General features: G+C 40.5%; 1 protein-coding gene and 1 non-coding gene across 8 annotated transcripts in view; both read left to right on the top strand.

The window, feature by feature from the left end:
* RERE (arginine-glutamic acid dipeptide repeats) overlaps positions 1-21,332 on the top strand; it is a 413,923-nt gene that overhangs the window by 278,258 nt on the left and 114,333 nt on the right. For all 7 annotated transcript variants that reach the window (XM_053575354.1, XM_053575356.1, XM_053575353.1 and 4 more), the window contains 3 exons: positions 5,213-5,261; positions 10,633-10,757; positions 11,824-11,923. In XM_053575354.1, coding sequence (XP_053431329.1) covers positions 5,213-5,261; positions 10,633-10,757; positions 11,824-11,923 — 274 coding nt within the window. The remainder of the gene's footprint in view (positions 1-5,212; positions 5,262-10,632; positions 10,758-11,823; positions 11,924-21,332) is intronic.
* LOC128575639 (U6 spliceosomal RNA) lies at positions 5,832-5,938 on the top strand. The gene has a single exon (XR_008377065.1). It is a non-coding gene; the product is annotated as a U6 spliceosomal RNA (small nuclear RNA).

Below are 21,332 nucleotides of genomic sequence, written 5' to 3'. Positions count from 1 at the left end.
ACCTTGTGATTGAAGCCATGTGCACTGCCGGGATTCACAGCTCCCTGGACCAGCACAGTCAGCTACCAGGGGCAGGATATCCAGCACCAGGATCTTGGCGCCATTGCCTGAACTCTGCAGTAGTGGCGTGTAGGCTGTGAGGAGCAGGTGAGCAAGCCAGTTAGTGCAAGGAGCTGCAGCAGCTTCAAAGTGAGGTTGCCAACTTTAAAAACCCTTTAACGTTACGATGGAAGCAGCAGATGCAGCCACATCTCGGGACGGCCTAGCAGCACCTGACTGAGCTTAGGAACCAGCTCCTGGCAGCAACTAGTGTTAGCCCAGCAAGAAAGCCTCAAAGGGCATAGGGCTGGGCACCAAGATTTGGTCCAAGTTGGATTAAAGGGACTGTTGCTTCTCCCCTGGGGCTGGGGGGGGGGGTGTCCCAGCTGCCTGCCTGCCTCATAGCAGTCCTCAGAGAGCCTTCTTGTGCCCCTGGCCAGCTGATAATCCTAGGTTCATGACCCTTCGCCTTCCCCACCCCAAAGTATGATCACACCTTCTCTAGGGAAGAGGCAAGTACAGGCCATGTTTTAGATGGTACATTTCCTGCTTGGGACTTTCTTTTGTGCTCCATGACTCCCCCTCCCTGCCATGCGCTCTCTGTCCTTTTTCCGTAAGAGTTCAGCATCTGTCCCTGTTCATTATGTGCCACTGAGTAGATGGGCAGCCCTGGTGGGGGTGGCTCCGTCTCCAGCATAACCCACAGGTGTTCCTTCTCCTGCACGTCATCCCTGCATGCCTCGTCCCACGCTCCTGCTCCCCATTCCTGCCTGCTGGGCAGTATTTGAAGAGCCATAGGGCCCCCATCTTTATTCTCACACTAAGAGTTCAATCTGCTGTTCGAGGAGTCACTGGACACTTCCACCCTAGAATCCCGTCACACTAGAGTTCTTCCTTTTCCTCTCTTTCCTCTCTTCTCCCCCCTGGGCCCTGCGAGTGCTGCTGCTTCAGTGACTCCAGAGCCCCAGACAGTCACTGTTTCTCAAGATGTTGAGAGATGGATTTTTTCCTTGGCTCTGACCATCTTGGGAAGCCTCATGGCAATCCTAGAAGGATTTATATCTCCTTTTGTGAGTTTGATGGGGAAGGGAACGTAGATTGTATTTTTTAAAAAAGATATATGCATATATCTATATATAACATGACACAGAAATGAAATCTATGAGAAGTCTATCTACAAAAAAAGGGCTACCTTTTCCAGTTACATAGCTGTGTTAGGCTGGATTTTCATCATAAACTTTAGCCAAAACAACATATTACAATAGATTGAATGCGGAAGTATATTAGAAAATCCAACTGACGTCTGTTAAGTCAGATATTAACAAGATTTATAAAAATATAAAATAAAGCCTCCTTTTCACTTTCTTTACACACAACTACTTTTAGTAAAGATGTCATATATATTATTACGTATTGAATTTATTGCTATTTTTAAATTAAACATTTTGATGATTTGCAAAAACAAATTTGTTGAGATTTTAATTTTATTTATTTTTTTGTACAGACAAGATTTCACTATGTTGCCCAGGCTGATTACTGGATTACAGGCATGAGCCACCACATCTGGCCACAGTAATTTTTAGAGTATAAAAGGTTCTTGGGACCTAAAAGTTTGAGAATTTCTGTCTTTCTCAGTTTGTCACCCTCAGTAGAGAGCTGTGGCATTATAGCTCAGAGCAACCACAAACTCTTGGGCTCAAGCTATCCTCTTGCCTCAGTCCCCCAAATAACTGGGACTGTAGGTGCCTGCCACAATGCCTGGCTATTTTTAGAGATGGGATCTCCCTCTGGCTCAGACTAGTCTCGAACTCCTGACCTCAAGCAATCCACCCACCTCGGCCTCCCGGAGGGCTAGGATTACAGGTGTGAGCCACCATGCCCTGCCTCACCGTGGAACTTTTAATTCTCCTGAATGCATAGATAATGTTAAGCCAGAACTGTGTTAGATCCCTGGGATACGAAAAGATGGATTAAATTTCAGTCCTGTGTTCTAGAAGCTTACAGTCCCAAAGTAGATACACGTATGCAGCGTCAAAATTAGTCAGAGTAGGGCATCATCTTCTCATGGCGAGGTGTGTTCAAGAAGGGAGCACCACCGTGCAGCAACAGGGGAAGGATATTTAATTAAGGGAGTGAATAGCTAATTAACTCCGATTGTTAAGTCGACGCGGGGTGCAGCTGGATGCTGGCAGTCTCCCTCTAGCCTACTTGTCTCTCTCCTTTAGTTCATGTTCTGATAGTTTTTCTGTCAGACGCATCTGGTTTTCTCTCAGATACGTTGCCACCTACTTTTTTATACCTTGGACTTAGAAAATTCTCTGCCATTGTGCATTCTATAGTCCCTCGATGTGGTAGACTTCAGATCCTAACCCTGCTCAGAAATTACTTTGTTGTTCCTTGCAACGAAACTGATATTTAAAAGTTGCATCTGATTTAAAAATACTTTGTTGTAAAGGGTGATTTTTGAATATGCTTTTAAGAAGGTTCTTTGTTGTGTATATTATAACCTACTTACCTTACCAGTACTCTTTCTTTTTTGATATGAACTTAAAATTTCCAATTTAGTCTCTTAAAATGCCCCAATATGTTTTTTCTTTCACTTGTATCATTATTAGTGTATTAATAATTATTTGCCTCCTGTTTTTTATGGAAATAAGTGGAATATAAGTAGTTACACTTAACAGTATTTGGGGTTTATTTTATTATCATGACATGTATTTTGAGCTGAACACGATAGTAACATTGGCTAAAGTAAGAATGAACCAGGAGTGTTTGTTTTGGAATTGTCACAGCCTTACTGTAGGTAGCAGTGATGTGGAAAGGATTCCATATCCACCACTTGAGAACTCTAGAATAACACCAACCTAAAAGAACCTGAAGGTTGAGCTGTAGGCACAAGTACTTGGGACAGGCTATGGCTAAAGCTTTCTAAGATGATGAATTTGGGCTCGTAGGCAAGAAAGCATTTGGACAGTGTCTAGAAATAGAGGAGCCAACTTTGGGCAGCTCATTTGCACATAGCTAGTTAGAAAATGGGAAGGGACAGTTGGAAGGGAAAGAGTGATAACACCAACTGCTTGTTTTTCTTAAGTACTCATGATTAAAATAGCTTCCTGGCTCATTTGAATCTTCAACATACCTCCTAAAACAGCTCTTTTGAATTCCTACCTAAGCCATCTTCCAGCATGACATTTCTCTACCAGAGACACAAAGATGACTGATGGTAAAGTCGGCCCTTCAGGCAGACCCTCCTCTGCAGCCCTTCCTTTCAGCCTGTCGCCTCGGAGTTCCTTAGAACCCTGTCACTTGTGTGAGTGTGTCCTCCCAGCTGCCTAATTCTGACAGTTGCCCGTAGCGTTTTGTGCGCTGTTTCTCCTGGACTGTCTCCTACTTGTTCATGAACGCAGTGATTGGTCCTACCCTGCTGTTGTGGGGTGGAGCTAGGTGGGGTGTTAGGTCCTTGAGGACTGGACCTCGTGACGTCTCTGCGGTGGCTGTCCTCCTCCTAGTTGCCGTCCTCTTCCTCTTTTCTTCCTTTGTCACACCTACTGTGGACTTTGCCAGAACAAGATTCTTCACACGCAAAGTTGTTTTAAGAGAATAAAGTGCTGGACCCAAGGTACCTAAAGTTAATAATAGTTTTCTAAAGATTCTTTTTAACAGTTTCAAACATAATAGTTTAGGTATCGGATCTGTGAGAGGAAAACAAGAGAACGCAGCTCCTCTTGGGCCTTTTGCTGTATCACGTCCTTCAGTTCAGTCCAAGTCAACAAGCACTCATCAAACAGCTGTCACTGTGTAAGAGCCATCGGTACTGTTGAAACTTTGATGGGGCCTATAAAATACCAAAGTCTTGGCCAGGTTGGGCACCTCGATACCCGTAATCCCAGTACTCTGGGAGGCTGAGGCAGGTTGATTGCCTGAGCTTACAGATTTGAGACCAGTCTGAGCAAGAGCAACACCCTGTCTATACTAAAAGATAAAGAAAACTAGCTGGGTGTTGTGGCGGGTGCCTGTAGTCCTGGCTACTCGGGAGGCTGAGGCAAGAGGATTGCTGAAGCCCAAGAGTTTGAGGTTGTTGTGAGCTGTGACTCTATGGCACTCCAGTCAGGGTGACAAAGTGAGACTCTATCTCAAAAAAACAAAAAACAAAGTCTTACCACTGGGCACAGAAAGAGTTTCCTTTAAGTTTGCCCACAGATAGCATGACTCCAAATCGCAAGTACTAGAGAGCTCTGGGCGACCAGAATTTCTTTGTCTACCACTGTATACCCAGTCAGTGCCTGAGACGAAAAAAAAAAAAAAAGACATTCGCCAAATATTTTATGAAGGAATGAAAAGAGGAAGACACTGCCCATTTGAGGAATGTGTGTGGGGCAAAATGGGCAGGAGATAAGGAAAGATTTCATAAAAATCATTGGCTTTTAAAGGGAATCTGGCTAGTGTGGATTTGGGGCAAGGGAAGGAGAGTCTTGCAAGACCAGTTGACGTGGCAGAGACAGGGAGATGAGCTCTGTCACCTCAGAAGCCTGCTGGGCTCCTGCCCTTTTTGTTTCTGCACATGCTCTACTTTACTAAGTCCTGCGTAATACTTCGTTATTTATCATCTGCTTAATTCTTGGCATTTATCATCCTTGACCTATTGTTTGTTTGTTTCTCCCCAATTAGAATATGTTTCAAGAAGGTAGGGACAGTGTTCTGTTCGTTGTTTTATCCCAGCACCTAGGATGATTTCTGGCTTATAGTAGGCACTTACTGGTAATACCTATTTATTAAATGAATAAGTGGTTGGCTGAATGACCCTAAGTTTTCTCATTTGTACGTCATAAGGTCTATGGTCATAAGGACACCTTCACATCTTTTTGAAAAGAAGACATGTCTGCCTGGAATTGTACTAACAGAAGTCAAGTCTGCCTCTGAGGGGTGAAAGAGTGATGGTGCGGGGAGAGAGACAGGCAGCTGGAGTCGCTGGGTCATTGGAAGGAAAAGGCTTTAAAGGTGTGGGGACAGCGGTCCATGGACTGGGCAGTGTCAGAAGTAGCAAGGAAGTTAATTCTTCCTGAGTTGCCCTTCATTTAGTTGAATTGAATTACTTTCCTTGATGAAATATATGAATGTTTATGTCAAAACTGTACTGATACTGCACTAACTTGATCTTTTCTGTTCGTGACAGGAGGCTGAACAGTACCCAGGGGGAAATTCGTGTTGGTCCTAGTCATCAGGTAAAGTAAATATTAGTGGCTTCTTTAGGTTTTTATTCGTTGTCAGACTACTGGCCCTTTATTCTGTTGTGCAGCATTGTAGAATTGTTACTGCTATAGGGAATTTTGTGTAAATTCATTTTTTTAAAACATCACCACATACTTTTAAAAAATTATAGGAAAATATGCATAATGTAAGATTTACATCTTAATCATTTTTCAGTATACACCTCAGTGACATTAAGTATATTAATTGTGCAGCCACCACCACCATCCATCTGCAGAACTCATGTTATCGTGCAGAATTGAAACGTGCCCTCCCTTCTCCAGGCCCCGTCCTCTTGCTGGGTTTGTGTGTGACTGCTCTGCTGCAGAGAACCACCTCACACGAGTGGAATCGTACAGTTTCTTTCTGTGATTGGCTTTTTCACTTAGCATAACGTCCCCAAGCTTCATCCGTGTTATATAGCATGTCTCAGAATTTCCTTCCCTTTTGAGCCGACTCCATTGTGTGTGTGTACCCTAGATGTACACTCTCTCATCCATTGGTGGACACTTGGTCACTACGTACTTTCATCAAAAAAGATTTTGGTGCTCTCTTTGGCAGCACGTATACTAAAATTAGAACAATACAGAAAAGGTTAGCATGGCCCCTGCCCAAGGATGACACACAAATTCCTGAAGCATTCCATATTTAAAAGAAAATAATAAGTAAATAAAAAGACTTAAAAAAAACTTCCTTCAGGAGAGTCAAAGACAGGACACTTTTCAGTTGGAAGCTTGCCCTGTCTTAGCCTGTGCCCTTTCATGGGCATTCTATTGAGTTCTGTATGTCATCAGTTAGCATACTTTGACTGGCAGGACTCTGGCTCAACACTGCTGGTTATGTCCCACTTCCCAGGACATCCTGGTCAGGCTGGACCCAGGGCTCTGCGGTGCTTCTCTGAGATTTCCTTAATTGATACTCACCTGTACTACAGGGTATGTGGATGTCATTCATTCTAAGATGCACTTTTTTTTTTCTTTAAAGTCAGAGTCTTGTTGTGTCACTCTGAGTTGACTACAAGGGTGGCATCATAGCTCACTGCAACCTTAAACTCCTGGCCTGAAGTAATCCCTCCTGCCTCAGCCTTCCAAGATGCTGGAACTACAGGGATACTCCATGGTGCCCAGCTATTTTTTTTTTCCCCCCTATTTTCAGTAGAAAGGGTCTTGCTCAGGCTGGTCTTAAACAAACTGCTGAGCTCTACCAATCCTCCCACCTCAGCCTCCCAGAGTACTAATCCTATAGGCATGAGTCATGGCACCTGACATCATGCTTTTTTTTCCTTCACATTTTATCTCTGAAGTTGGTCTTTATTGTACATTCTATGGTGTGGTTATAATTTATTGGCCACGTTTATCCTTTCTAATGCATAGAATAATAACATATCTTACAACAAATGAGATCAGCATGTGCTGAGAGGAAGAAGGAAATGGGCCTCCTCTTGTCCCTAGGAGCAGGGAGCATTTGCCTGAATGTCCCCAGTATTCCCACATCTTACTACCATGGACTGGGTCATGTGTCTGTTTGTAAAACATGAGGAGAACAAGTTTAGCATGGTTGGCATAGATTATCATTTGAGTCGGAATGTATGTTGGGGCGTCAGCAACCGTGGCTGTCACACTGGGAGGCATGAGATACTGGTAGCAGCGAGCTTTGTAAGGGCAGAGAGGGAGTCTGTCTAGTTACTGCCTAGATATTATTTCCTATATGTCATTCACATTCTTTAAGAGCTTATTTTAATTCATAATGAAAGAAATTAAGAAGTGAAGGGAATGTTAAAACCAAAGCACAGAAATCATCAGGAGCGTATAATTTCTAGAAGACCGTCTCATTGCAGATTTACAGTTATAACTGGTACATTAAGAAGCTGCAGGAAGACCCTCCACTTGGTGTCCGCTTGGGTCAAGCCTTTTCTCGGTGTGTTTGATGGGGTGGGCCCGACTGTGTCATCCCACCCACCTCGCCGCACACTGGGTGAGCCGTGTCTTTGATCAGGTCCCACTCAGTCACATCTCCTCCCCGCTCTCTCTCCAACTGCATTTTCCCACCCATTTTTTCCTCTTACTGTCTGTTTTCTGTGTCTTGACATCTTTGTACCAGACTTTTATTTTACAGACGTTTCCCCCTTACCATAACAGAAAAAGTGGTTTCTAAGTAAAAGATGCTTAAATTCTTGGAAAAGGAAGAGCTTTATTTATGCTTAGAGTTTTGCAAATTATCATTTAAAATCAAATGTTTACATCAGATTTAAAATATATTCTTTATGCATTATTTTCAAAAAGCAATGTTTTAGCGCACTAAAAAATAGGAATTTCAGAAGTTACATTGTACCCTTCTTTCATCCATTTGCTGAATAAACGAAGCTTTCCCCTTATCAGCCATTTCCCTGAATCACGTAGGAAAGGCCCAGCAGATGCTTGATTCGTCCCCTCAGTATTTCAAAATACTGCATTAGTGGGCGGCACCTGTGGCTCAAAGGAGTCGGGTGCCAGCCCCATATGCCTGAGGTAGCAGGTTCAAACCCAGCCCTGGCCAAAAACTGAAAAAGAAAAAAAAAAAAAAATTGCATTAGTTCCACTATATCTTCAGTTGTCATCAGTGGATTTTACATTATTTCTTATCTTTTAATCAGTTTCAATCCATTCTTATTGGTGATTAAATGATCTGTTTGGGGCCAGTAGGAACATTTTCCTGCTGTGTGTCCTTCTGACTTAATCTTAGTGGTCTTTGGTAGGTCCCGTTTATCTTGTGTGACATGATTTTTACGCCTTAAACTTCTCTCAGAGGAGGCCTCCTTTGTTGTGGTAGCAGGTGCTGTTCACAGTCTGGATGCTGAGATACTCATTCCTACAGAGTTGGGGACTATTTGTAGGCCTTTTCAGTTGACAGGACTAGGAGATAGGTTTGGTTTTTTTCCCCTTTTCTTTAAAAATACAAAATACACTATAAATTTATGCCAATATTTAACATTTGTATCTAGGCTTTATAAATAATCTTACTGTTCTTTCGCCTGTATCTTTTTAATCATGCTTCAGATCCTGGTTTTAAATAATGACAGCATAATTATTCATTTGTTTTAATCCCATAACACAGAAATAATAGCTCAAAATAACAGTACTCACATTGCTGCAAGCAATATGATTATTGAAAATGGTTTTCTGTTAAATTTTGTTTTGCCCTTAGAGCATATCCCACTGAGGCTGTATTGGCAAATTAGTGTGTTTTAGAGCCACTCGAAATAGTTCCTAGAGCAAATCAACTTAATACCAGTGCATTTTTTTTTCATTTACTTTAGCGTTTTTATGAGATTGCTATAATGTATTTTTATTCCTTTGATTTTTATTGCTGAGGTACATGGTAGCAGAATGTGCACACTTTTGTCACCTTCCTTTTTCTTCGGACAGTGTATCTGGTGGGCACCTCCTCCATAGCAGTATGTAGAGCCCCTTCTCGTCCCTTCTGTAGTTTCATAGGACTCCATGTGTGGATGGAGCAGTTTATTCTCTTATAAGTAAGTAATGCTTCAGCGAATAGCCTGTACGTGCAGATTTTTATGTTTTTGGCACTGTATCTTCAGGCTGTGTCCCTGGAAGGGGGATAGCTGGCTTGGAGGGCAAGTGCACGTGTAATTTTGGTAGTGTATCGCCACATTCCCCTCTGTAGGGGAATTGTACCAGTTTGTTTTCACTCTAGCTACTTATACGAGTGCTATTTTTAAATTTATTTTATTACTTTTTGTTTAGGAACAGGATTTTGCTCTGTCATCGTGGCTGGGGTGCAGTAGCCTGATTATAGCTCACTGCAACCTTGAGCTCCTAGGCTCAAGCAATTCTCCCACCTCAGTAACTGGGACGAGAAGCATGTGCCACCGTGTGTGGCTAATTTTATTTTATTTTTTATAGAGATGGGGTCTTGAATTTCTGAGCTCTAGCAATCCTCTTGCCTTGGCCTCCCAAAGTGGTAGGATTACAGGAGTCAGCCCCTGTGCCCGGCCACGAGTGCTGGTTGTTTCGTTCTTTAAACACTGTCGCACTTTGGGATTTATGTCAAGATGGTAGACGGGGAAATATATCTGTGTCATTAATTTGCATTTCTGTTGTCAGCAAGGTTGACCATCAATTCCTAAGATTAAGAGACATTTGTATTTCTTTTTCTGTAAAATGTCTAATTACATTTCAAGTCTGTTTTCTCTGGGTTCTGCTTTCCCACAGTAGTATTTTTAATTAATTGAATAACCACTGGAGGGCTGCCGGGTGCGGTCCTCATTTTATTCCTGTTGGACGGCGCTGCCTTCTACTGTGCCTGCTGACTTCTCTTAAAGATTTTTGCCTGGGCTCTGTGTACACTAGAGCTTTTTAATTCTACCTCTTAGTTTAAAATATGAGACTGATGTACACATGTTCATCATTCGACAAGATAAGGACATGTGTGTCTTGCAAACGTTTGTTTTTCTAGGCCTCTGCTGGTTATGGTAGCAATAGTACCGACTTACTCTTGCTCTGCCTTGGCAGAGTAAGGATAAGAAAATAAATGCCAGAGGTATTTGAATCTGGTAACTTAGAATGGTGGTTGATAAGCACTATTCATATTTTTAAAAAATTCTTTTTATAGAGGTATATTTTATGCACAGTGAATTGTTCATGTCTTATATCATACTGTTCAGTCTGCTTTGGTGATTCACATCAAGGCACAGAAAATTTGTCATCTCGGAAAGTTCCTTCCTGTCTTATCAGAGGCAATTCCCTCTCCTGAAGCAACCACTGATTTCTATCACCATGGATCAGTTCAAGTATGTTTTTAGTGTTAACTTTGATACTTTGTCCATCTTTTGATGTTGACAGTGACTTGTATTGCTATTGACTGTCCTGAGTGTCAGGCTAATCTGACAGGATAGTTCACCAGTGTTGCAGCAGCTGTCCTTAGGTGAGGTTTTATTATTTGCCCATGTCTTCTTCATAAACTTGATATATTGGAAATGTGTGTGTGTGTTTCCCTTCTTTATCGAGTAGCTATTACCTCCTGAGACATTTTCTGTTTTTATTTATTTTACTCGTACAGGTCCATTTTTTGTTTCACTCTTTGGATCATGTTGGCATTGGTTTACTTTGATGCTGTTTGCTGCTCCTTAAATAGAGATTAAGCAGTCTGTTGTGAAATCTTCTGTGGTGAAATGAGCCTGCCTTGAGGTATTGGCCAGTTCAAATGACTCATGGTTTTGCTGTTATTTTTCTGCTGTCCAAAGAAAGAGGCTCAGTAAACCGTTGCGTCTGTTCTCAAGGACTGCCAGTTGAAACAGCTTTTTATAATCTATGCTTCGGTTGTGACTTTTTCATCCTTCTCTTACAGGCCAAACTTCCAGATTTGCAACCGTTTCCTTCTCCAGATGGTGATACGGTGACCCAACATGAGGAGCTGGTCTGGATGCCTGGAGTTAACGACTGTGACCTTCTTATGTACCTGAGGGCAGCAAGGTAATAGGAGTCCGTGCCATCTTGCTTCCCGAATTAGGCTGTCTGAAATGATTAGTAGTCAATAAACTTTCTCCTTTTTCCCTAAGATTTTATTTCTATCTTGTGTATTCTCTGAATTCAAGTTTTGTCACGCCCTCTGTAATCAGGGCCCTGACGCTTAGCTGCTGGAGAAAAAGAGTTTATTATGGTAAAGTCACTTTCTTCCTTCTTATAAGCCATACATGTAACTATCAATACCTCTCAATCCAGGTGAGTTAATGGAGTCATTCAGCCCATCTTAAATCCCTTACAAATGTTATCTCTTTATTTGGTGGCTGCTTGTTAGTGCCTAAACCGAAATTGACATTTTTGTGACTTACCTATTTGAGAACATTTGCCTGCAGTTGTCCCACAGAACTTGCCAACATACATGTGCCTAAGATGCAAAAGGGAAGTTTAAATCCATTCCTAACATGTCACAGAGCAGGCAGAGAGCCTTCCCTTGTCTGCAGTGATTTCTGGGGGCTCAGTGTGGTATCAGCAGTGTGCAGGGTAGAGCATCTGAATTGTAACTTCGGCTGTGTTCCGGTCAGCAGTGCTGTGCGTGTGGGTGTGCAGCGGTGATGAGGTGCACTGGCGGAGTTGGGGACTGCCGAGAAACTTTGTCACTTTGAATTCACCTAAATGTAGTTGATGTATAGAGAGGAATTGACTGAAGTTTCAGAGGACTTAATTTCACATGTTTTCTAGAGACTTTTCTTTCAAAAGATTATAATCTAGCAGGGTATTGTGCCAAATAGATTTAGATTATTCATACCTTCAAGTCTAAAAATCTTAGTGCTAATGTAGTGTGGGAAGAAATAAGAGATGGACCCATTAAAACATGTCTTTTTCTGTGTGAGTTAAGGATTACCTGTAGAGTAACTTGAAAAAAATCCTTTTTTAAAAGAGCTGAGGCAGGACTAAGAACTCCATTTTATCTTACATGTAGTAATGGAATTTGGTCTGGGCTGAAAACGAAGGGTTAAAATCTCTGTACTGATATTGCTATGTACTGATGAAGGAAAAAATGTCTTTTCTTCTGAAGGAGCATGGCAGCATTCGCGGGGATGTGTGATGGAGGCTCCACAGAAGATGGCTGTGTCGCAGCCTCTCGGGATGATACAACTCTCAATGCGCTGAACACAGTAAGTCTTCTGAAGTCATCCTGGGTGGAAAGACGCCTCTTTTTTCCTGGACTGGCTGCAGGGAATGTGTGTTGAGCATGAGCATAGAGTAGCCTGCATCTGAGGAGTGAGCACTATGGCCTGGTGCTGGGACCCACAGAGGAGTTGTCGTCCTGGCCAGTGATGTGGCACTCCCTGTTCATTTCTTAATGTATCTTTGCTGCAGGATTGTGGCGAACCTCAAATGAGGTTCTAATAACAGCAGTGGATACTTACGGGGGTCTTATAAGCAAGTGCTCTGCATAGGTGATCTCATTTAATCTTCTCAACACCCCTCTGAAGTAGATTCTCTTATTATCACTGGTTTAGACATGAAGAAATAAAGTTAGAGAGATTAAGTCACAATTCAACGTCAATTGAACGTCAGTACCCCCAAGATTAGAATCTAGAAGCTATGCCTTTAAACCTTCTCTACTGGCTGCGTGCCTGTAATTCAGTAATTAGAGCACCAGCCTGTGCACCTGGTTCGGATCTGGCCAGGGCCTGCTTAACCAAAAAAAAAAAAAAAAAAATGTAAACAAAATAAAAACAACCTTCTTTACTATGTCTGAGACTGTGTGTTTCAAAGCATATAGAGGAACAGGGAAGAAGCTAGGTTTTTTGGGGGATAAATTTGTTGTTTTTTTTTTTAGAATTTATTTTGGAGCTGTGTTAATATTTCACATGATTATAAAACCAAAATTAGGTTTTTCTTCATGATTTATAGATAAAAAATTAAGTTTTAAAAATAATTTCTTAAAAAAACTAGTGTAAAATGAAACAAAGGCACCTCATGTTACCAGCATAATCACTCATTTGCTTCCATCCCGTCACGCGCAGAGCAGCACACTGACTGCTGAAGCCTGTACTTTTTTGGTGTGTGTGTGTGTGGGGGACACACTTCATTTTGGCTTTAGGCTATATCCAATAGGGCTGTATAGATAAATTAATATATTTTAAGTTACATGAAATAATTCTTCTCTGTATGGTTACTGATGTGAAATCATCAAATCTGAGGAAGTAATATTTAAGGAATCAATTTCTGACACTGATAAGGAGTCTGCTTGGTTAGACTTGGTTATGTATATTTACACAGGACGTTGGGCCTGAGGCCGAGCAACTCTTCTGAGGATAAAGTAAGTGTAACATAAGCACCTTGCCTCCCCCTCTTTTTCCTGAGAGGTCACCATAGTTGGAAGGAACTTTGAGATCATCTGTTCCAGTCTCTAAATAGATAAAAATCTAAGTCTTAAAAAGGTCAGGTGACTTCAGTGTTGATGATACCAAGAGCTCCAAAGAGAGGGAAGAAAAGAATCTTCATTCCTGAGTTAGGGGTCTTTTTACCATGTGGTTTCTGCTACACAGCTTGCTTTCGAGGAAATACAGAGCTTTCTGCATGATATTGTTGATCTTATTCCTGGTCTGATTTGGTTTCTTGGCTTTTACGTAATGTTTGCGTGACCCTGGTGGGGGTGTGCTGTGTTCTCAATAACTGAATGTTCTCACATTGCCCTAACGGGTATTTGTGCACTTTCTCACTCATCAGTAGTGTTGTCATTGTTGTTTTTAAAATAAGAGATTTTTATTTTAAACATACAGTGATTGAGCCAGAGGAGACTTTTGAGATTATTTTACAGATAGAAGCTGAGACTTAGAGATTGATGATACTGCAGACAGTGGCTTTGGTAGGTTAGGTGAGAATGTCTGTGAATTTAGAATGCCTTAAAAATATGTGTACACTCAAAGTCTTTGATGAAAACTTTTTTCTACTGAGATTTTTGTGTAAGGGCTTTATTTTTTCTTTTTAATTGTGCAAGTCAGTTGAATTTTGAATAATGAAGATTTTGCCATATTTAATTAAATGTCCATTTTGGTCTCTTTCCTAAATTTATATGATTTATTCCCTTTATTATTCCAAACCCTTTAAGAATTCTTTAGAACGTTTCTGTACAGAGATAATTTCAACTATTTTTGTTCACAGTTGCTTTTGTGACACGTTCTTTCTGGAGTTTTGTTAGCATTTCCAGAGGGTGTAGAGGGCTTTTGGTTTATGATTTTTTGTTTTTATGATGTTGCTTTTTTATCAGTTGAAATTCCTTCCTGTCTAGACTGGCCCACAGTGGCTCAAGTTTCTTGGGTCATGTCATATGGGTTATGTTGAGCTTCTGTAGGATGAAGACTATGCTTATTTTGCGATAAATAGAAAAGGTTAGTGCTGTTCTAATATTTGTACTTCATTGTCGTATTGACTCGGGGAGAGTTTTAGTTGTAATCACTTAATGAAAAGCAAAGTAAATGAAAAAAATCTTGAGATGTTATGTTTATTTTGACTTCCCTAGGGTAATGGAAGATTTGAGTTAAGCAATAAATTAAAAATATATACATTGTTGTGTGAGAAGTATTTATTGTTTTTTTTATAGTATAGTATATATTTAAAACAATGTTAGGCATTTATCAAGAATAAATCTGGGCTTGGCGCCTGTGGCTCAAGCCGCTAAGACGCCAGCCACATACACCTGAGCTGGCAGGTTTGAATCCACCCTGGGCCCACCAAACAACAATGACGGCTGCAACCAAAAAATAGCTGGGCATTGTGGCGGGTGCCTGTAGTCCCAGCTACTTGGGAGAGGTGGAGGCAAGAGAATCGCTTGAGCCCAGGAGTTGGAGGTTGCTGTGAACTGTGATGCCACGGCACTCTACCCAGGGATACAGCTTGAGGCTCTGTCTCAAAAAAAGGAATAAATCTGTATGTGGGAGCCGGGTGTGGCGACCTGTAGTCCCAGCTATTTAGGAGCCTGAGACAGGAAGATTGCTTACTCCCAAGATTCCGAGTCCCAGCTGGACCAACATAGTGAGACTGCATCTCTATAAAAACAGACAGAAAACCTGTAGGCGCTTAGGGAGTATTTCCTACTTCCCAGGGCAATATAGAAATTTAAAATATATGAAATCTGCTATATGCCCATATCAGTGTTCAATATCCCAGTAGGACTGTTTAAGTGCATTTAAATAGTTTAATTTTTTTTTTTTTTTTTGAGACAGTCTCATTATGTCACCCTCAGTAGAGTGTCGTGGCATCACAGCAACCTCAGACTCCTGGGCTTAAGTGATTCTCTTGCCTCAGCCTCCCAAGTAGACGGGACCACAGGTGTCCACCACAATCCCCAGCTATTTTTTCAGAGGTGAGTTCAGGCAGTCCACCCTCCTTGGCCTCCCAAGTGCTGGGATTATAGGCGTGAGCCACTGCGCCTAGCCGCATAGACCTGTTTTTAAATGCAAGCTTTTGGATTTCTTACTCTGACTTTGTTTTTTTCTTCATTTTTAATGATTTTTTTAGTGTGTAATTTTTAAAACAACTTGTGGTAAAACTTATGTATCATAATAAACTGATTTAAAGTCCACAATTTGATGAATCTTCTTAGATATATACCAAACATATATCTTGTGAAACTACGGTGAGGGTCAAGATACAAAACATTTTCAATGCTTCCAAACGTTGCCCTCCTTTTTATAATCCTTTTTCTGTTTCTAACCTCAGATGACCACTGATATGTTTCCTGTCATTTTAGAGTAGTTTGTTTCCTAGAATGTCATACAAATGGAGTGGCATAGTACGTAGGTCTTGGGTCTGTTGTCTCTTAGCGTCCTGTTTTGAGATCCTTTTATGTTGTTTAGTTCATCAGGGGTTCACTCCCTTTTACTCCTGAAGAGTATTTCATTGCAATGGACGTGGATATTAAGAATTTTTTTCCTTTTACCCAGAGGTCGCCATTTTGGTCGTTTCCAAGCTTTGGGCCATTATAAATAATAGATATTACTAACACTGTTATGTGTTTGTGTGGACAAATATTTTTAACTTCTTGGGTAAATACCTAGGAGTGGAGGGGCAGGATTATATGCACACGGGAAGCTTTGTAGCCTGTCAAGAAGGGTTCCTAGAATGGATGTAGCATTTTATATTCCCGTCAGTCGTGTGTTAGAATTTTAGTTCTTCGACATCCTCACCAAGACTTGGTATTGTCAATCCTTTTAATTTTAGCCATTCTAAATGGGTATTTATTTAGTAATACTTATTTCATTGACATTTTAATTTCAATTTTCTCCTTAAAAGTGTTGAGCATCTTTTCATGTCGTATTGCCCATTTGTATATATTTTTGTAAAGCATCCGTTCAAACCTTCTGTCCATTAAAAACAATTATTGTAAAAAAAAAAAAAACAACAACAAAACCAATTATTGTTCTGTATAATTTAGTTAAGAGTTCTTTTTGCGTTTTAGATAGAATTCCTTTTTTTTTTTTCTTCTTAAAGATTCAGGGGTGGCTGAGCACAGTGGCTCATACTCGTAATCCTATCACTCTGGGAGGCCAAGGCGGGAGGATCACTTGAGCTCAGGACTTCAAGAGCAGCCTAAGCAAGAGTGTGAACCCATCTCTACTAAAAATAGAAAAATTAGCCAGGCATTGTGGCAGGTGCCTGTAGTCCCAGCTACTTGGGAAGCTGAGGCAGGAGGAATCCAGGAGTTTCAGGTTGCTGTGAGCTAGGCACTTTAGCTTGTGCAACAGAGACTACAAAAAACAAAACAAAACAAAACAAAAAAAATTAAAGATTCAGGGTCTCTCTTGTTGCCCAGACTGGCTTGCAGTGGTGTGATCACAGCACACACAGCCTCAAACTCACGGGCTCAAGGGATCCTTCTGCCTAAGCTTTCTAAGTAGCCGGGACTAGGGGCACATGCTGCCACACTCAGCTAATTTTTCATCCTGGGGTTGAGTGTGGTGGTGTCAAAGCTTGCAGCAACTTTAGACTCCTAAACCCAAGCGACCCTCTTGCTTCAGCATCCTGCATAGCTGGGACAGCTGGCACTGCTGCAGTGCCTGACTATTTTTAGTAGAGATGGGGTCTCACTCTTGCTCAGGTTTCTCTCGAACTCCTGAGTTCAAACAGTCCTCTTGCCTCACTCAGCCTTCCAGAGTGCTAGGATTACGGGCTTGAGCCACTATGCCTGGCCTAATTTTAAAATTTTTGTAGAGATAAGAGTCTTGCTATTTTGCCCAGGTAGTCTTGAACTGCCGGCCTCAGGTGATCCTTCTGCCACAGCCTCCCAAAGTGCTGGGATTACAGATGAGAGTCACTCACCTGGCCTTAGAATTACTTTCATATATGTGTTGTAAATAATTTCTCCCATGATATGACATTTTTCTTGTTTTTTTTTTTTTTTTTTGTTAGTTTCTTTTGAGACAGAGTCTCACTCTGTTGCTCCGGGTACAGTGCCTGGGTGTCACAGCTCACAGCAACAACTGTTTTTCTTAATTATGTCTTTAATATTCCATTTTGCATATTAAAGTATAATTAATCATTATTTTCCTTTCATGGAAGTATCTCTACTCCAAGATTATAAAGATTGTATCTTTGCCTTCTTCTAGAAGTTTCAGTTCTTACATTCAGTTGATTGATTTTGAATTAACTTTATATGTGATGTAAGTTAGGGTATGAAAGTTGATCTTTGTCCACACAGATACCAGTTGTTGGAGCAACATTTGTTGAAAAGTCTTTTCTGATTCAACTGCCTAAATACCGTTACTGACAGTAAACTGCCTGTGTATGTTTGAGTCTTTTTCTGGATTCTATTCTGTTTCCTCGATCTAATGTCTATCTTTATCATGACCACAATATTTTCAATACTGTAACTTTGTAGGAGGTCTTCACCTTAGGTGGTATAAATCTTTGTGCTGTGTAACTGGGGTGTTTTTGTTTTTTTGTTAAGCAGGCCCAGGCCAGATTTGAACCCACTGCTCCTGGTACACAGGGCCAACCCTCTAACCACTGAGCTACAGGCACCCAACCTGTATAGCTGGGTTTTTTTTGTTGTTGTTGTTGTTGTTTGTTTGTTTGTTTGTTTGTTTTGCAGTTTTTGGCTGGGGCTGGGTTTGAACCCACCACCTCCGGCATACGGGGCCGGTGCCCTACTCCTTTGAGCCACAGAGAGTGCTTTTGTGGTTTCATATAAATTTGGGGATCAACTTCCAATTTTTTTTTCTTTTTGGAGGCAGTGTCTCACTTTGTTGCCCTGAGTAGAGTTCTATGGTGTCACAGCTCACAGCAACCTCAAACTCTTGAGCTCAAGCAATCCTCTTATCTCAGCCTCCCGAGTAGCTGGGACGACAGATGCCCACCATATATATACCGTGATAGTTTTTCTGTTTCTAGTAAAGATGGGGTTTTGCTTTGATCAGGCTGTTCTTGAAATCCTGAGCTCTGGCGATCCATCAGCCTCAGCATCCCCAAGTGCTACAATTACAGGCATGAGCACTTAGCCCAATTTCTATTTTTTAACAAATCTATCTGATAGAATTTTAATTTGGATTGCATTGAATGTATGATCATTTTGGGAAAAATTGACATCCTAACAATGTCAAATCTTTTAATCACAATCATGATATATCTATTTTTAAAACTTTATTTTATTTTACTTTTATTTGTTTGGAAATAGGGTCTGCCTGTGTTACCCAGACTATACTCAAACTCTTGAGTTTAAGCCGTCCTGCCTGGCCACCCAAATAGCTGGGACTATAGGTCATGTCAGTGTGCTAGGCTTTCTTTAATTTCTTGCAGTAACATTTTGTATTTTTCAGTGTATAGGTCTTATACATATTTTGTTAAATGCACACCTATTTCCTGTTTGAGGATTCCATTGTAAGGAAAAGTTTTCAATTTTTATTTCTAAATGTTCATTGAAAAGGTAAAATACAATCCATTCTTATGTGTGGACCTTGCTTCCCGTGGCCCTGCTAAATTCACTGATTTGCTGTAGTCTCCTTCTGGTCAGTTCCTCAGGGTTTTCTATGTGTAGACAGTCCCCAGGTTACAAATAAGATAGATTCTGTAGCTTTGTTCTTAAGTTAGAACAGGTACATTTACCTATTACTTGTAATAGCCTCTTTATATTGTTAATATATGAATTACATTGATCAGCCAACTCGTCATTTCTAGCATCAACCCGTCTTTGTCACCATGTACTATTGGGTTTAATTTGCTAGTATTCAGTTAAGGAATCATATGTGTGCTTATGAGGGGTACTGAGCTGTAGTCTTCATGTTTCTGTAATATGAAGTTTTATAATGTGAACTGTGTCTGATTTTAATATCAGTAATACTGCCCTCAAAAAATTAGTTGGGAAATACTTCTTAGTCTGTTTTCCTAAAGAGTCTGCAAAGGATTGATATTTTTTTCTTTGTTAAGTGTTTGCTAGGATTTGCAGTGGAACTATAATTTTTTTTTCATGGAAAGTTTTAACATTACGATTAGACCTAGGCCTATTCAGATTTTGTATTTTTTCTGTGTCCGTTTGGTAATCTGTTACTCTGTGCTTTTTAAGCATTTTGTACATTTCATGTGGGTATCAAATTTATTGGCAAAAATTTAACTTCTTCCTGCCTTATCTTCTTAATGTCTTTAGGATATGGAATGTTGATCTTTCATTCTGATATTGCTGATTTGTTTCCTCTTGATTAATCTAAACAGATTTATCAACAAGGTCAATCTTTATAGGAGCAAGGGTTTGGTTTATTTCTATTACTTATTTTATCGATTTCCATTTTTATCTTTATTAATTTGTTTTCTACCTATTTGGGGTTTAATTTGATCATTTTTTTTTCTAGCTTCCTAAAGTGGAGGCTTAGATAACTAGAATCTATTACAAATTTTCATTATTCTATTAAAAATATTTTTGAAAATTTTTAAAATGTCTTACTTGATTCATGGATTTTTTTATTTTATTTTACTTATTTTTTATTTATTTATTTTGAGACAGAGTCTCATTATGCTGCTCTCGGTAGAGTGCTGTGGCCACACAGCTCACAGCAACCTCAACCTGTTGGGCTTAAGCGATTCTCTTGCCTTAGCCTCCCAAGTAGCTGGGACCACAGGTGCCTGCCAGTTGTCATTGTTGTTTAGTTCCAGTTGTCATTGTTGTTTCACTATTGTCATTGTTGTTTAGTTCCAATTGTCATTGTTGTTTAGTAGGTCAGGGCCAGGTTCGGACCCGCCAGCCCCTGTGAATGTGGCTGGTGCCCTAAGCACTGAGCTATGGACACCGAGCCCCTTTCACCTTTCACTGTCATCCTCCATGTGTCTACTAATAACTCTTTGTCTTGAAATCTGTTTCATCTGACGTTAATGCAGCCACTCGACTTTTCTTTTGCATTGTCTACATGACGTGTCTTTTTCTAACTTCTTACTTTGCGTCTTGTTTTTTCTTTGTATTTGAAGTACATTTCTTGTATAATTTTTGTTTATACTCTAGTTTTTTAAAATCTAGACGGGCAAGCTCTACTTTTTGTTTGGAGTGTTTACCCTGTTTTAATGCAGATTGTGCTCAAGTTATATAAAAATTGATCCACACATACATCATTCTTAATAGCAGAGGTCTCATTGGAGAATCACAGAAGTAGTTAATTTCATGGCCCACAGGACTTACTGCTTTTGATCCAGTGGTGAACTTACTTGCAGAGTAGTTCAGAACAATGTGGGATTTTTGTTTATTCATTTGTTTCCATGTAATTCTAATCTTTTTACTTCTGTAAGAAATAGTTTTGTAGTGTTGCAGAGGCAAAAGATAATGATAAACATTTGGCCTCTTACTGGAAAAGGAGTGATTTCCTAGTGACAACGGGCATATTCCTTTATGTGTAGCAGTTTTATGTTTTACTGTATTTTAAATTGTGAACACCTATAAATGTGTTATGTTAAATATAAAATTATGTTAAAACATGAAAAAAAGCAGTAGCATTTCCCCTGGAAGATGCCATCTAGAAATGTTTCTGTGCATGTTCTAAGTAGGTGTTTCCTTGTACTCAGTTTGCAATAAACTCACCTGTATACTTCTAGCATACTTAAAATTTGTAAATGTAACATTATTAATATACAGATGGCCTGTCTGATATTTATGGAGTTAGTAATTCGGCTGTGTTTTGAGTGCTTACATTTATAAAATATACCTTTATATTCATACTTAGAAATTGCAGGGCGGCGCCTGTGGCTCAGTGAGTAGGGCGCCGGCCCCATATGCCGAGGGTGGCGGGTTCAAACCCAGCCCCGGCCAAACTGCAACAAAAAAAAAGCCGGGCGTTGTGGCGGGTGCCTGTAGTCCCAGCTGCTTGGGAGGCTGAGGCAAGAGAATCGCGTAAGCCCAGGAGTTAGAGGTTGCTGTGAGCTGTGTGACACCACGGCACTCTACCCGAGGGCGGTATAGTGAGACTCTGTCTCTACAAAAAAAAAAAAAAGAAATTGCAGAAAAGCCCTGTAGTTTGAGAATAAGGTTTTCTAGAAAATAACATGCTGCAGGGTGCAGTGGCTCATGTATGTGCTCATAGCATTTTGGAAGCTGAGGTG

The sequence above is a fragment of the Nycticebus coucang genome, chromosome 22 (genome assembly GCF_027406575.1).
Source record: "Nycticebus coucang isolate mNycCou1 chromosome 22, mNycCou1.pri, whole genome shotgun sequence".
Classification (NCBI taxonomy): domain Eukaryota; kingdom Metazoa; phylum Chordata; class Mammalia; order Primates; family Lorisidae; genus Nycticebus; species Nycticebus coucang.
This window is presented reverse-complemented; position numbering and strand designations above follow the sequence as displayed.